The sequence below is a fragment of the Cyanistes caeruleus genome, chromosome 7 (genome assembly GCF_971803275.1).
Source record: "Cyanistes caeruleus chromosome 7, bCyaCae1.hap1.1, whole genome shotgun sequence".
Taxonomy (NCBI): Eukaryota; Metazoa; Chordata; class Aves; order Passeriformes; family Paridae; genus Cyanistes; species Cyanistes caeruleus.
The window spans coordinates 7,715,685-7,731,104 of NC_141707.1; the positions used below are offsets into that span (position 1 = coordinate 7,715,685).

Consider the following 15,420-nt stretch of genomic DNA (forward strand, 5'->3'; position numbering starts at 1 on the left):
TGTGAGGGGATCTGAGTAGCGTGACCTCAAGCACTGACGCTCTTTCTTCTGCCTAGGAGTCACCATCTGGGAGCTGATGACCTTTGGTGGGAAGCCATACGATGGAATCCCAACTCGAGAGATCCCTGACCTCTTGGAGAAGGGAGAGAGGCTGCCCCAGCCCCCAATCTGCACTATTGATGTTTATATGGTGATGGTGAAGTGTAAGGAATTGCCACTTTTGCTACCCTTATGCTCGCTTCCAGAGGGACACTGGTTTAGGACATTTGCTTGGGTAGTCTCTGACAGAGCTGGGAAACAGAGCAAGCTGCAAAACAAAAGCTTCCCAACATCCTGTAAATTCCATTTAAATACTGTCTGCACATCTTTTGCAATTTTGCAATCGTTAGCCATGAAGGGCCCGGTTAGCTCAGCTTCTTATTACTGTCAGATGTTATCTCATGTATTTGCTGTGAAGTCAAAATTGTTATTGTAAACCCCTGTCATTTCCATGACAATTGATTCTGATGTAAAAAAGATAGTATTAAACATAATTATGGCACATGGATACCCTGCCAGAGAAGGCTGTGAGGAGAAATCCCGTTTCCAAATACTGAGGAAAGAAATCACGAATGTTTTATTGTTAGTAGCAAGGATGATGATTGCAATAGTAATAATAAAAAGTAAAATTAATAGAAGAAAAGCTACAGAGAGGATTATTTTTTTATCATTCTAAGTCCACTACAAAAATTTATGAATATTTTTACTCTAGTAAAAAAGGAAAAAAGTCTTCGCACGGTTTCGTCCAACTTTTTTATCTCCAAGATACCCCCTCTAATGACAGTATCCTCCAAGGTTATGCTTCTAATTTAAAAAGAATTAGAAATATCTCTCTGATATTTCTGGCTTAATTTAAGTGAGATTAACATACAGACATCTCATCCATCATATATACTCCTTTCCCTTTTGCTTTGTACACAGAAGCCCTGAAAAAAAAAGAGCAGAAAGGACAGCTAGAAGTAAATTAAGTATCTTCTGAAAGCAGTTGTAGTGTGCATGGAGGTGTGGAAATTAAATCATGCAAGGGCTTGGCTGAGTGCAAAAATGTCCCATCTGGTGAGACACATCCTTAATAAAAGTCAGTCAGTGCTGATATTTAAGTGTGCAAGATGGAGAAAATTACAAGGTGGTGTTGTGGTCTCCAGGACAGAGAGGAGCCCAGCAAATTAAGAAAAATTCCATGCAGTAAGGAACAATCTAGTCTGGCCAAAACCAGGTGTTCCCCGTTTTATGCATCACAGAATTCTAACTTTCCACTCTTCTGGGATCTTTATTGTGACTTTTCTTCGGGCCAGGGCGATCAAGCACTTCAAACTCGTGCATTTAAAAAATGATTCCCACCCTTGACACTGAACTGTTTTCTTTCCCATCTTTCATCCAGGCTGGATGATTGATGCTGACAGTCGGCCAAAATTCAAGGAGCTGGCTGCTGAATTCTCTAGAATGGCTCGAGACCCCCAGAGATACCTGGTAATTCAGGTAAGCAACACAGGGGTGGGGAAAAGAATTCTGTCTGTGACACCCAACCATTAGGGGTGTTGCCTTTGAATCTTTTGAGGTTCAAGGTGCTCTTGAACCTAAAGCAAACAGTGACCACAGTGTGTAGAATGGACAGTGTCAGTATCTCAAAAATAAGAATATTAGTAACACAGCAATCTGAAATTCATTTCCTGAGCTCGTGTTTATGAGTCTCTGGCTTTGTAAGCTGCTCAGTGCTCTGCATTCCCTCATGAAACCAGGGACAAATTCTGTCCATTGGCAGACACTGGATCTATCTTTACACCAAGGGCTTCCTTGGTTCTAAAATTGGTTAGGCTGAGTCTTTTCCCTGCGCTGCTGAGATCACAAGCAGGATTCTTTTCACTGCCTAAACATGAAAGTTGCTTAGAAGACAGGGAGTTGTGTCACACTGGTACCTCTAATGCTAGGGAGGAGCTCCCCTCTCTGTTCTCCTTACACTCTGAGGGCTCTGGAGGCTTCACATCCCTGGGACAGGATTGTGAGGAGTTCATCCTTCATGGGTTTATCCCACGAATCTGCCCTGTGGCAGCAGGGTGACATCTGGCAAGTACAGGTGCTTGGGGCTGTGTGTGCCTGAGTACAATTTCTAATTTAAAAATATTAAAATTAAAAATTGTGCCTGAGTACAATTTCTAATTTTTAAAAAAATAAAGTTAAAAATTAAAAAAAAAAATAAAAATTGAAACAACCTAATTCTGTGGCAGCCTAGACCTGTGCTTGTGTTTATTACAGCTCAGACTGCAGCCACAGAAAAAATGGAAGGCTCTTGGGTAAGGGCCCAGTGTGTGAGCAGTTCAAAGGAAAATGAAAACTTAAAAGTGAGGTGCTCAGAGAGCAGAGCATGGTTTGATCCAGGAAATGATATTCTCATGCTCTGTCTCATGCTGTAGCTGCTCCACACCATGGAGCACAGGACAGAGGTGCTCCTCAGCTTCACACTGATGTAAGGACTCTGGTGGGAGAGCCTCCAGAAGTGCAGCCAGAGCCACTTCATGTCTCCCAGAAAAAGAGATTAAAAGATTTTGTTCGACAGGACACATTTCCTTACTCCAAATACCTCTTTCCCCCGTTTCTCCCCCTGCCCTGCATGGTCTGGTGGATGTTTCATCTCTCTCACATCCTGCAGAACTTTCCATACAGACAGGAGGGAAATCTACCCTCGAAGCCCCTCTAAGTACAAATTGAAATAAAGCAAATATCCAGACACAACAGTTTCCTTGTTATTCCCCACCCCTCCTATTTGAGCCTAAATAGCTGAGATATTTCACAAAATATGTTAGAACTTGGGTAAGAAACTGATCTTGTATTGGAAAAAGAGAGAAGAAAGAATAAAAGCTCAATCACAAGAATGCCAGAAACATGGTTTTACTTGATTCATGCAGTTACTCCCTTTTTGTCATCATATTCCCAGTAAAAAAAAAAGCAAAAACCAAAACAAAACAAGAAAACAAACCCACAAATTATGTGGATATAGTGCTTTTGGACAGACAAAGCAGCATGTGTGGTCCCTGCAGCCTGGCTGCCAGGGCATTAGGAAGGCTGAAATTCTCTCTTTGGGAAATTAATCCACCTTTTGATGTTTTTCCTCTCTCAATAAAATCTGTTTAGGGAGATGATCGTATGAAGCTCCCAAGCCCAAATGACAGCAAGTTCTTCCAAAATCTTCTTGATGAGGAAGACCTGGAAGATATGATGGATGCTGAAGAGTATCTTGTTCCTCAAGCCTTCAACATTCCTCCTCCCATCTACACCTCCAGGACAAGAATTGATTCCAACAGGGTAAGAGCAAGCTCTGACAGAAAATATTGGTTATTATAAAAGCACAGGTGGAGATTTAAGCACACCAATGAAACACAGGCCAGCACTGCCTTGGGAATTACAAGCCCCCATTGTGAGGAGAGTGGCTATAAAAATGTTGTCACTGGGCTCCCTGTTCATTGTGCCTCGCTGAATTCTAAATTAATAGCCCAGCCTTGAGTGAACAAAGGCTCAGCTTGAGCTGCCTGTCCTGAAAGCACAGCTGAGGCTCCTGAAGTCCAGCAGCGCTGTGTCTGCGCTGTGCTGTGCCCAGGAAGTCCACAGCCCTGGTGCTGCCATCCTGCTGCCTTGGCAGGGCTGCCACTGATGTGGCTGAGGGGCAGCTGGAGCATGCAGATAATGTAGCTTTTGTGTCTGGAGCCAGATTTTCTAGCCAGCCCCTTTTCCCGTTGGCAGGCGATGCTTTGGTACCCCCCCTTCCCAAATGTGTTTGTGCTGAGCACATGGCAGCTGTTGGCAGGCTGATCCTTGCACCCTCCCTGGCAGGGAGGAGATGCTCTTCATTGCACAGGGGGACCTGAGGCACAGAGAGTGCTCAGGGGGGATCCAGCTGACACAACTCCAGCCCTCTAAGGGATTGGGACACCACCTAAGAGTTCCTCAGAGTTCATTTTGTGTTACTGGAGCAGTGTGGGTGAACATTGCTGCCCACCCTGGGGCATTTCCAGTAGGGTAAATCACTTTCTGGAGGTGTCTTTCTCTATCCACTAACTCCTGTCTGCTGCAGAGCAGTCTCAGCCCTGCTGTGTGAGCTCTGAGGTGTTGATCCCTGTCCCACATGGCTGTGCCCTGCTGCAGCTGAGGAGCCAGGTCAGATGTGTCTGGAATCAGCATTCCCTCCTCAACAGGTCTGACCTCTGCCTCTTCCTGTGCCTGGCTCCAGCCTTTTCACAGTTCAGTTTCCATCCCTCTCACACAGCTAAGAGGTGGTGAAAGCATTACTAATGTGAGGGCATTCTCAGGGGCAATCAGGTGTGTTTTAACTAGGGCCTAGTTAGTCCCTTTGAAATGCTGGTGTTTATTCCTCACGGTTTAGAACCTTTTGCACAGTTATCCGTGGCTGAGGTAGTTCCAAATTCATAGCCAGGTGTGAACTGATTATTAGCATGTGAGATGGGAGAGGTGAGTGAGAAGTGGATAATCTGAGCCAGGAGCCATGCTCTGGCCATACCCCACAGGGAGCTCCTTACCCTCTCCAGAGGAAATCAGTGCTTTCTGGCAATAAAAAAGACAAAATCTGATCCTAATAGTCACTTTGGAAGGAAACTGTTGCTGTTTTAAAGGCGAGGAAACTGGAGATGTCTGGATTCATGTAGCATTTATCCTGCATCACTGAAAGTGAATGATTTAGCAATAAGTGAGAAACTTTCTTTTTGTGGTTCCAAGAGTTAATTGATGGTGATCTGAGATGAGTCAGGTTTACCACTATCTGTCTCTGGATAGATTTCCTTTCCTGCTAAGTTCTGAGGAAGGGGAGGACAGCAGCTACTTTTGGCAGGTACTCACTGTCACAGGGATGTAAATCCCTGGAGCTTGGTTTGACACAGTGGAGCGCTGCCATTTACACCAACACAGGGCTCAGAGGCCAGGGCCTGGCATTTTGGGTAAATTCATCTCACTCCCATATTTGCTGGAAACACTGGGACACATATAAAGGAGAAAAGCTTAGTAGAAAAATGCCCTTGTTTTTTCAACAGCTCCTTTTGCCCTCTGCCTTTGGTACCAGCCCAGTAGAGGAGCCCCAGTAGAGCTGAGGGAATTCCCATAAAAATCCTGGAGCTAATATTCTGGAAGATTCATTTACAACGTGGTCACTGGGATATTCATGGAATGAAAACACAGGCATTTATTTTTATTATCATTAGTGCTGGTGTTATTATATGAAAATGCAAATAACTTTCACAAAGCCTTTTCCCAACTTCAAAGCACACTGTTTCAGCTGCTTGCACACGTGTGATTTCCTTGAAATCAGCAGAGCTGCAGAAAGAGACCCCAAGCCTTATTTTTGCCATACAGAGAGACTCCATCACATTCCTAACGTGACACCTCCTTTCCTCAGCTCACAATTTCCCATCTTGGTTTGAAACTGTGATCTTGTACCACTAAAGACAGTGGGAGCTTTGTTTTGCAATTCAATTTAACGACAGTAGGAAGACTCTATCCTCTTCACAGTAACTCCTTTTGCTGGGAATTTTTCTCTGGCATTGTACAACAGTCTAACATTTAAACAAATCTGGAATCACCCTTTGCCAAAAGTTTCCAGTTTGTGAGCCAAGTTGTCTGACCCAGATGAGACAGAGAGGTCAGAGAGGGCCAAGCTGGAAGCCCTGCACCATCATAGCACTCCTGCTTTCCTGTGCAGACAGGTGTTTTCTGGAGGTAATGCATGAATGCAGAATATATACATATTTTCTGTTGCCTTTGTGCAGCACTCGGTTTCTTGTCACATTAACTGTTTTTTTAGTGAAGATTGATTTAAAAATGACACAGTTGCTCCTTTAAGGTGCATCTGCTGTGCATAGTTCAGTACAGATGGATGTCAGCTGCAGGAATCACACGGAACTGAAATGCTGTCAGAGCTCCCTATCTGCACTTGTCTGGCTCTGCCTAGGTGTTTCCTTTGGATAGTCTGTGGTTTGTGCTTGTTTGGCAGAGTGCATGTTGATGCACAAATCCATCAGAGTGCTGCTGCAGCCATGGACACCGAAGGAATGGACACAGCTCACAGCTGTGCTCACTCTGGCTGGCAAACTGCATTGCCTGGTGAAGAAAAACACACAGCTAAGAGCCACATGATCTCCAGGCCATTTTCAGGGCTAAGAAGCATGAAAGATCCTTTACCTCAGCTGCTCCAGTGGCAGTGTTAGTGGCCAAGGAGTCAGGCAGGGCACTGTGCTCCTTCTCTGCTGGCAGCGTTGGTTCACTGCTCCAGCAGCACGGCTCCATGGGGACAGAAGAGGGCAGGAAGAAAGCAAGGAGATCATGAACCTTCTTACACATAGGCTTTGAAGTCAAGGAATGAAGAACAGGAGCATTTACTTTCTCAGGGAAGCCCTGAAGTTCCCCTGTGGCGGTGGCAGGTCTGAGTCCCTGCAGCCTCTTGGTGGGAGAGGCACTGCTGGAGGAGGTTTGTGTAAAACACTCCTGCCCACGGGAAGAAAAGAGCCATTTGGATGTGCATCAGCACCACAGATGCTGGGTAGAAGATTGGAGAGAGGGAAGGCTTCTGGGAAGCTGCCAGCTCCCCAGGAAGCCTCACACCCTTCTTCCTCCAGGGCTTACAGAGCTTCATGAAGCTGCAAGGCTCAGACACAGCTTTTCCATCACATCCACACTGGCTCCCTGCTGGCACATCCTTGGGACCTACCTGTGCTGCTGGGAGCCCTGCACAGGCTCTGACCCTTAACAGTGGCCTCTGTTGTGAAGTCCACTCTGAGACTGCTGCAGCTTTTAAATAAAAGTTCCCATCCTAAGCTAAATTGAATTATTTCATTTGATCTGAAACTCTTCAGTTGCAATTTTGTCTCTGGCTTTTTCCAGTTTTTATTTTCCACTGTCTAGAGACACTCCAGAAAACCAGAGTTTGAGAAGCTCAGTGCTTCTGAGAGATAAGCTGAATCCTGGGCAGTGTTTCCAGGAGCACAGGACCCCAGCTAGCACTCGAGTGTCCTGCATTCACATCCATTAGATGATTCATTCAGCTATTTGTAATGAGTGCTGTCCTGTGTGTGCAGAGATAATGCTAATACAGCAAGCACTCTCTGTGCCCCACCATGCTTTCTGCTCTAAATCCTTGGCTAATTCCTGATGAAGACTGTCTATGCTGTTTATTACTCATGGATTCTGTCCTTGTAATTTTGTTCCATACACTTTATATCATGGAAACACCTGCCGACCCTGCAATTAAATATCAAGCCATTTTTTTTCAGAGATGTCTAATCCATATGTCCATGGAGACTATCCTGCTTGGCTGAAGCAGACTGTGGGACACTGGAAGCCAATTTGCAGTTCTCTGAGCAGTATCTTAGGTCTGGTAATGCAGCATCCTTGTCCCTTGGCAAAGCCAGGAGGGAGTCATGGTTTGAGCATGATTCCCCTTGTGTGGCAGCACCTGCTCCCCATTTCTTTTCCTCTTATACAAGGCAATTAATTGTTCCTGCCCAACTCATTTCTCCAGGTATGTCCTGGCCCCATGGGACTGATGGCAATAAAACTGCTTCATCTTAAAATTAATCCAAAATGTATGTGGAGAGAATTCCAGCCTATGTGGAGCCATTAAAAGCATTTTGTCCAAACTTCTGGCACAGCACAGACAAGAGTCTCTTGTCTCTTAATTTCTGCATCAAGTGCAGAAATTCTATTTGGGGTGGAGTTTATCTTTTAGAAAGATTGTCTTGATTGTATCAGGTGGGATGGAAAATACATCCCAGTTTCACTGGGCAATTAATGCTGACTCTTTAGCAGGGTTTGGATTCTGCTCCTGCCTGCCATGAACTTTTTTGTGCTAGATTTAAGGAGCTGCCAGCTACAAGAAATCTTTGGTTATCATGGTGTGATTCTTGGGGTGTCTTGTGCAGGGCCATGAGCTGCACTCAGTGATCCTTGTGAGTCCCTTCCAGTTCAGGATATTCTGTGATTCTCTGATTCTTCTGCTTAAAAGGCTAAACAGGATATTACTATTTGTGTGTGTTTGCTGTTAAGTGATGACAACACAGATGTCTTTTTTTTTTAAATCTGTTTGTGGTGTTTGCCACCTTTCTGCTTCTGAAGCATCTTCCCTAAAAAATAATATGACCAAATCCTCCCCTAAATTTGATACCTCTTAGGGCAGTCTGTCAGTTTGTGGTCTTTAATTATTTCTAATTAATAGAAATTTTTCTTTAATTGCTGCTCCTTAAAAGGTGATCAAAAACTTCCTGAAAATCTTAGTAGTCATTTTTTTGCCTCTGTCACTTCCTTATGCAAGTGTGGCAATAAAATCTCCAATGCCAGGACAGATGGTCTTGTAAACGAACTAGACATTGATTGAAAGCATTTGACAGTGTTTCAGATGATCACACTGAGTAACTCTGTGTTAGCTCTCTTGCTTCTTTAAAACTGCATGATTACTTAGAGTAGTTTGTATGAAGCCCTTCTCTGTGTCTTTTGCTAAACACTCCATTTTGTGTGTTTCCCTAGGAGGGTCTAGGCCACTGGCTGCATTTACTGCCTTCAGACCTTTAGGGTAATTCTGAAAGTCCACCAAGCCTCCTTTCAAGAGCTCCAATTCCCATTTTCTGCTTTCCTAAATTTTAATGGCATTCTGGTGGTAGGAGGCTCCTGTCTGTTCTGCTCTGCCTTTTGCATTAAGCACTTCCCAGGAGCTGTTAGTGTTTAGTTGGTGTCTGGCACACCATCACAAGCATTTTACCTGTTTACTTTTTTCTTCTGGAAAAATTCTTCTGGGTCTGCTTTCTAGTCTTTGTTGAAAGTGTGGATAGCACCAGGCCAACCTTGTCCATGAAAAGCAGGAGATGAACCAAGACTAATAGTAGTCAGCCTAATTTCATTGCTCAGGGTGAAGAAGTACTGAGAATAAGCATGAAAAAATACACTGTAAAATATATTACATGAAAAATTACTTTGGTATTTTACATTAAAAAAAGGAAAGCTCATTACAAAGTATGCACATCTAGAACGTGTGTATTTAAACACCTTTGTAAAACATGCTAGGCTTGCTAAAAAAAAATCACAAGGAAGACTCAAATGGAATAGATGATTCCTGGGTCTTCACAGAGAATTCTTTGAAAGTGCTGCATGGCAATTAGTTTCTTGCTTTGCAGCCAGTCTGGCTGAAATCAGTGATATGTCTCAAGGAGTAAACCCTTCTCAGCCTGAACTGATTATCAGGACCAACTGGTCAAATTAACCCATGATTTTGCAGGGAAGTGCCTTAAAACAGGGCTTTTTCAATGCATTAGCTATTTCCTGCCTCATTCAGGCTTCTGTATTCAGGCATACAGCTTTACAGTCAGGCATAAAGAGCTAGAGACTTTCCTAAAGCACTGAATGGTATTTTGGCTTCCACAGATTTTGGGATGGATTAATAACAAAATCACCACCTCACAGTACTTCCTGCAAGCTCCATGGAATCAGTGGGAGAGGCTGTAGCTGTGTGTTGTGTTGCTTCCATCCTTGATGCATGACATATAAATTCACTGAGCTTTAATATAAACCGGTTTAAAATCAGGCAGCATCTGCTTGATCCATGAATAGCTGCTGGCTGTGTTAACAGTAGAGAGAGCTCACAGCTGATCCATTTTCTTTTATATCCTGAAAAGAAAAAGTCAATACATATAAAAAGAGTAAGTAATAAATATTTTTACACTGCACTGATGAGGCATTCTTGGAAAACAGCAAGCTAAACAACTCTACATAATTCAGTAGATGGAAAAGTGGACTGAGAGTCAGGAAATAATTATGAGAACTGGGAGAAAATTTTCCTTCTGTGACGAGATGCAAAGCAGAAATTGTTAGTGGAAAATATCCATGTGTGAGGAACACTGTCTGTGGTTTTCTTAAAATAATAAAAGCACATAAAAAATACAAGGGGGCCACGATTTGCAAGTGCACCAGGCAGAGCTGCAGGGAGCTGCCCCTTAAACACCAGTCTGGCCCCCCAGGATGGAGAGTGCTCAGTGTCCCAGGGCAGTGGGACTCCTGGGATAATGCTTTGAGAGGACTCCCAGGTGGCAGGAGGACTACAGAGCAACCAATAAAATAAATACTAAATACTGTACCTTCTAAACATAGATGCAATGGAGCTAAATGCCAGCACAGCCTAAAAAACGCCCTTTGTTAGCCAGAGTAAAGAGTCTGCCTTTCCTCTTGGATGCTGCGGGAGGGGAAAATAATTCTCAAAGCTATAAAAAGACTCTCCAAAAGATGCAGTTGGGAGAAGTGGGAGGAGGCACAGATGAAGTGTAGATTTAGAATGTTGAAAAATGATTATTTTATCCAAATCAGCTGGATGGTTAGTTCTTTTAGACTATTATTGCCACCAGAACCTCAGCCCTGCTCTAAATCAACTCAGCATTTCATCAAGAAGCCTATTCTTTGCTTTAAGAGACCAAGAGGGCACAATTATGGGTTTCTTTTCCCCCTTGCATAATAAAATTGGGAGATTATCATCAAGTTTCTATTCAGATTTTAGGAAGGCTTTTTTATTTTATTTTTAAAACCCATCTTTGTCTGTAAAAGCTCCCTGTTCAGGCCAGCATGTGGCAATGATTACTGCTGTAAAGGCTTCGATGGAGATGTGCTCTATTTCATTCTCAATGAGGGTTGATGGCATTTTGAGAGGCTCAGAATATCCTTTGATTACTGTGTAAAACAGGCTGGGGAAGATGGCAGTGCAGCCTGCACATAGGAGGGGGCTGCTGCTCCTCCCAGGATCGCTCATCAAGTTTCTTTTGTGCCTTTTTTTATTTATTTTTTTTTTTTTTGTCTTCCATGTCACAATCAAAAATCATGGGTGTGTTGTGGTTTTGGTCCTGTTCTCCAGCCTTTCCCTGTTTGGGGATTTGAAGCTTGAGGTTTGTACAGAAAAGGAGATGCTGCTGGTCCTGTGTTTTGGAGCAGGAGCAGTGCTGACCCCTCTGTCCCACAGGGAATTGTTAGGACAGGTGGGAAATGGTACCACATCCCTTTCAAATTGTGGGGAATTGGCTCAGTGTTAAAAGGTGCCATTTACTGTAAAGTGCCTTGGGGAGTGTATTAAAAAGGAGAGTGACAGAAAGCCAGCTGTGGGTGACAGGAAGGATGGGGGAGTCGAGGAGATTGAAAGGAAAAGACAGGCAATGCCAGCAGTCTCTCTTCCTGCTCTGCCCTCTGACACTCAGGTGCATTAACACAAAGTAAAAGGCGAAGGGAATCCTTGTGTCTCCATTCCTGTGTCATGCTCAGATCAAAGTGCATTTTGTGCCAGCTGAAATCTGCTTGCCAGCCCCTCTGAAGGAAGGAAGGATGCTGGTTTCTGAAGTCCAGAGAACAGGTGGGTTTCCAAGCCTTTGGTGCCATACAGCTGGAGAATGCTTTTATTTCCAGCCCAGGTATCAGGCTCAAAGAGATGAGGCTACAGAAAAGCATTTCACCCACCTTTTCCAGTCAGGGTAGCTGGATACCGAGTTTTGTGCCCAGATTGTGCATCTCTTAAGAGATTACTTTCATTGGCAGTGTAGTCATCTTTGGCTTCTCTACTTGAAGGGTTAGACTGAAAATAAATGGTTTATATCTGGTATTTTCCAGTAACAGCACAGGACACACTCTGTGCTGTGTATAGGTATGTTTCCCATACCACTATGCCAAGATTTTGTTTTTGATAAATGCCATTTCCTGTTCACAGTCCAGACTAAATTACTCCTAGAAGGCAGTTTGGGTTTCCCTACCATATGGACTGCTCTAAAAGAGTTAGCAGGTATGAAAACACACAGATGTTATGAGACAAAATTATGCAGGAGAAAGTGGTGATGACATATCTGAAGCTAAGAAGTTGGTCAGGGCTGACCTGAACCTAGGGGGGCACTGAAACATCCACACTGACTTTGGACAGGTTCAGGGATGTCTTCAGTCCACCATTCTGCCAGGATATGGGCTGGCAGATCCAGCTGACACAGGAAAATCCATGGGAGCTGAGTTAGAGCTCTGTCCTGTCCTCTGGCAAACACCAACCAGAAAAAGCTTAGGGGAAGAAAAATACTTAATCTTCGTTTCTTTTATTTATTTTTTTTCCCCTTGCTGATCTAAGCTGGATGTTTTGTGTCTCGACTGTAGAAGGAGCGGTTGTTGGAGACTGGAGCAAGCACTTGATTCAGACTGATGCCTATATTGTTTCTATACTTGTAATCAACATTTAAGTTAAAACATGTGACACACTCTGAGAAAAGGTTCTGCTGGAAAAGGGGCTGGAATCATTTCCCATAAATATTCCCTGATTCCCAGCCTTATGGCCAAGGAATGCCAGACTTGTGTCAGGTGCTGTGAGCTGTAGGGATGGGTATGCTTGAACCTTAACATCCCAGGCAGGTGTTTAATCCTTTCTTTTTATATAGGATCCTTCTCTGAGCAGAGACTGGGATCAGAAATCCCTAGAGGTCTGCAAAACCTTCGAGCAATTACTATAACAACAACATTCCATTTCTATTTAACATCACCCAGTGATCTCATGGTGTGTGTATTTTCCTCCCATTTTCATCTCAGAAATGTTTGCTGTCTGGAGCAGGGCAGAGTAATCTGCAAATTCTCTGGAAGCAGCACTGCAGCCAAGCTGAGGTGGCTGTTCTCCTGGAATGGTCTTTCCTATTTGAATTTCAGTTTGGATCAGCTGTAAATGCCAGGCTGCTCCCTTGGAATGTAGCTGGAGTTTGCTCAGGGGCTGGGGGGATGCTGCACTGTGTGCTCTGCCTGCAGCCCCACCAGACCATCCCAAAACATTATCCAGATCCACTCCCATAAATCAGCCTCCCTTCCTGGAGAGCTGCTGAAATTTTGGTGCTCGCAGCAAGGTCTCACATATCACAATGCCTTGGTTTGGTGACTGGAGCTGGGCACTCCCTTGGTTTGAAATGAGGTGAAGAGTTTCCAGGGGGAGGAGGAGAGTGAGTTGTTTCTGGGAGCACACAGGATGAACAGTACAAAGAGGTGTTTCTCCAAGCAGGTGAGCACTGAGTGCCTGAGGCATGGAGCACAGGATTCCTCTGAACAGGACTGGGGAGCAGCATCCCAGTGAGAAGGCTGGAGTGTTTTACTCCTGTGCTTGGTACTTTTCGTGTAGGAGAGCAGAAGGAGAGGAGGAAGGAGCTGGGTTTTATGCACTTTGGGCAGTATCAGAGTGGCTTCAAACATGTGTGTACATTCATGCTGGAAAATGCATGCCTTTAGCAGAGAAAAGTCTTTCAGTCCTGTGAGTTTAAGAGCAAGAAACAACAATGATTGTGCAACCCTATCAACATTTCTGTGGGTGGCCAGGAAAACCAGCTCTGCAGTGGAAGGCACCTGGACACAATAAGGCTTTGATTTCATTACAGTTTAAGATGCAGCCAGAAAATATTATGTCCCTGCTATAAAGGAGGAGATATTTACCTTTAGGAGATTTTAGAGGCAAGGAATTGGAAAATGAAATTAATGAATAGAAAGCAATAACACAAGCCAATATTCACAGAAATGTTATTTATCACTCCTTGATCGGGGCTCATTTTATACAAACATTGGCTGATATAACAGCTGATGTGTCACTGGCATTTCATACCAGAGGGCCTTGGAAAAAGGCCTGAGGAGACATTTTCTTGGGTTTTGTTCTTTCTCTGCTCTGTCATGTTTTTGGCTAAAATTCAATCATGTGGTGTACAGGATGAAATCTTGGGCATTTCTGAGGAGGGCTGCTTGTGGGCAGTTAAAAAAGTGAGGCTCCTTCTGAAGTGTGATGAGTTCCTCTGTCAATGGATGTTAATGGATATAACACACATTAAACCATCAAAAGGGAGCCAGTATACATTTATTTATTTTTTATTTTTTTTTTTAGTGTACAAGCTGAGCTTTCTTAAGTAGGCTTATGCAGTGAGGTCTTTGAGCAACCAGCCACTAAGGTCTCTGTCTATCTCAAAAAGACAGAGATGATAATTCTGGTGAGTCTTTTAGGATCAGAAATACAAAATACTAGAGCTTTTCAGTAAAGGAAATACCATTTTTTTTTTTTCAAGGTAGTATTTTAAATGCAAAAACAACAACTCCTCCCCCGCCAAAAATCAACAAAGTAAATTGGATTTCACATACAGAACAAGATATTTATGTTTCACCTGGTAAAATCCAAATATATTTCCTTCTCACAGTGTGATTCATGTCCTGACCAATAAGAGTTGTCTGAGGGTAATCTTGGAACCCTGCAAAATTATGACCTCACATTGCAATTGCCAGTCCATTTAGGGACACTTAAACAATTGTATTAAATTTTCAAGCCAGCTAAATGGCACCACAGCTTTTTCCTTTGCCTCCTGTTTTAATGGAGCAGTGGCCACAGGGTATCAGCTCATGGGGAAAAACAGTAAAGAAGTAAAAAATGTGCAGGCAGCAGTGTTGGGGAAGAGCCACGTGCAAGGTTCTGCAGTAAGGGCTGTTGCAAGACAGATGTGTTTAGTACAGCACTAAAGGGGAGGCATGAAAAAACACAATTATGGTGATCTTAGCTGGCAGGCCACTGACTGGAGAGGCTCTTGTCAGCAAAAATAGCAACAAACACATCAATGGCAGTCCATTGTCCCCTGACATCCTGGACAGGGCTGTGCTAACAGGGCCTGTTGCTGGGTTGTTATAGTTGCAGAGTATGGATTTAAATATTATCCTCACAGCCAAGAGGACCTAAAGATAGGGTGGCAGGTTTAGCCTTTTGTGCTGAGGATGGAGCACCGCCCACAGACACAATAATGTGGCCATCCTAGTATTTTTTTAAGCTGCTGATCTTCTAAACTTTTACTGGCAGAGGGATATAGCCCTGTGTGCAGAAGTCAAGCCTATCAGTAAAAGACACTTTTCTATGTTGTCATCAAGACATCAGTGACAGAAGTGAACTGAAAGGACTTCAAAGACAGCTCTGCCCTTTTTCATCCAGAATCAGTGAACCAACCTTGGAAGTTCCCTGTGTGGAAACAGGGAGATGTAAATGAAAGGGGTGTGATGCATCCCATTGTGGCTTTTGTGGACATCTTTCATAACTTCCACTGAAGGCCTTCAAATAAAGATCCTCTGTTATATGACCTCCTTTTTAAAATTACCTCGAGTTTCATTTCCAGGTTGAGAAAAAAGCAACAGTGCAGTGTCTCAGAGCCATCAGGAGGGCTTTAAAGTAGCATCTGCCAGGCTCAGGAGATTTTTTTTATCCATTTGTCTAACACATTCTGCACTGTAGCCTGTCATTGCCCGTGTGTCATTACAAGTAAATCTGGAGGGGTTTGGAGGTAATCACAGCAGCTCCAGTTTTCAAGGTGTTCCCTGATTCAACAGGCCTTCCCA

General features: G+C 43.7%; 1 protein-coding gene across 5 annotated transcripts in view; it reads left to right on the forward strand.

Moving 5' to 3' along the window:
• The window catches only part of ERBB4 (erb-b2 receptor tyrosine kinase 4), a 553,845-nt gene that overhangs the window by 526,643 nt on the left and 11,782 nt on the right, over positions 1-15,420 (forward strand). For all 5 annotated transcript variants that reach the window (XM_086896321.1, XM_086896319.1, XM_086896323.1 and 2 more), the window contains 3 exons: positions 57-203; positions 1,421-1,518; positions 3,169-3,339. In XM_086896321.1, coding sequence (XP_086752447.1) covers positions 57-203; positions 1,421-1,518; positions 3,169-3,339 — 416 coding nt within the window. The remainder of the gene's footprint in view (positions 1-56; positions 204-1,420; positions 1,519-3,168; positions 3,340-15,420) is intronic.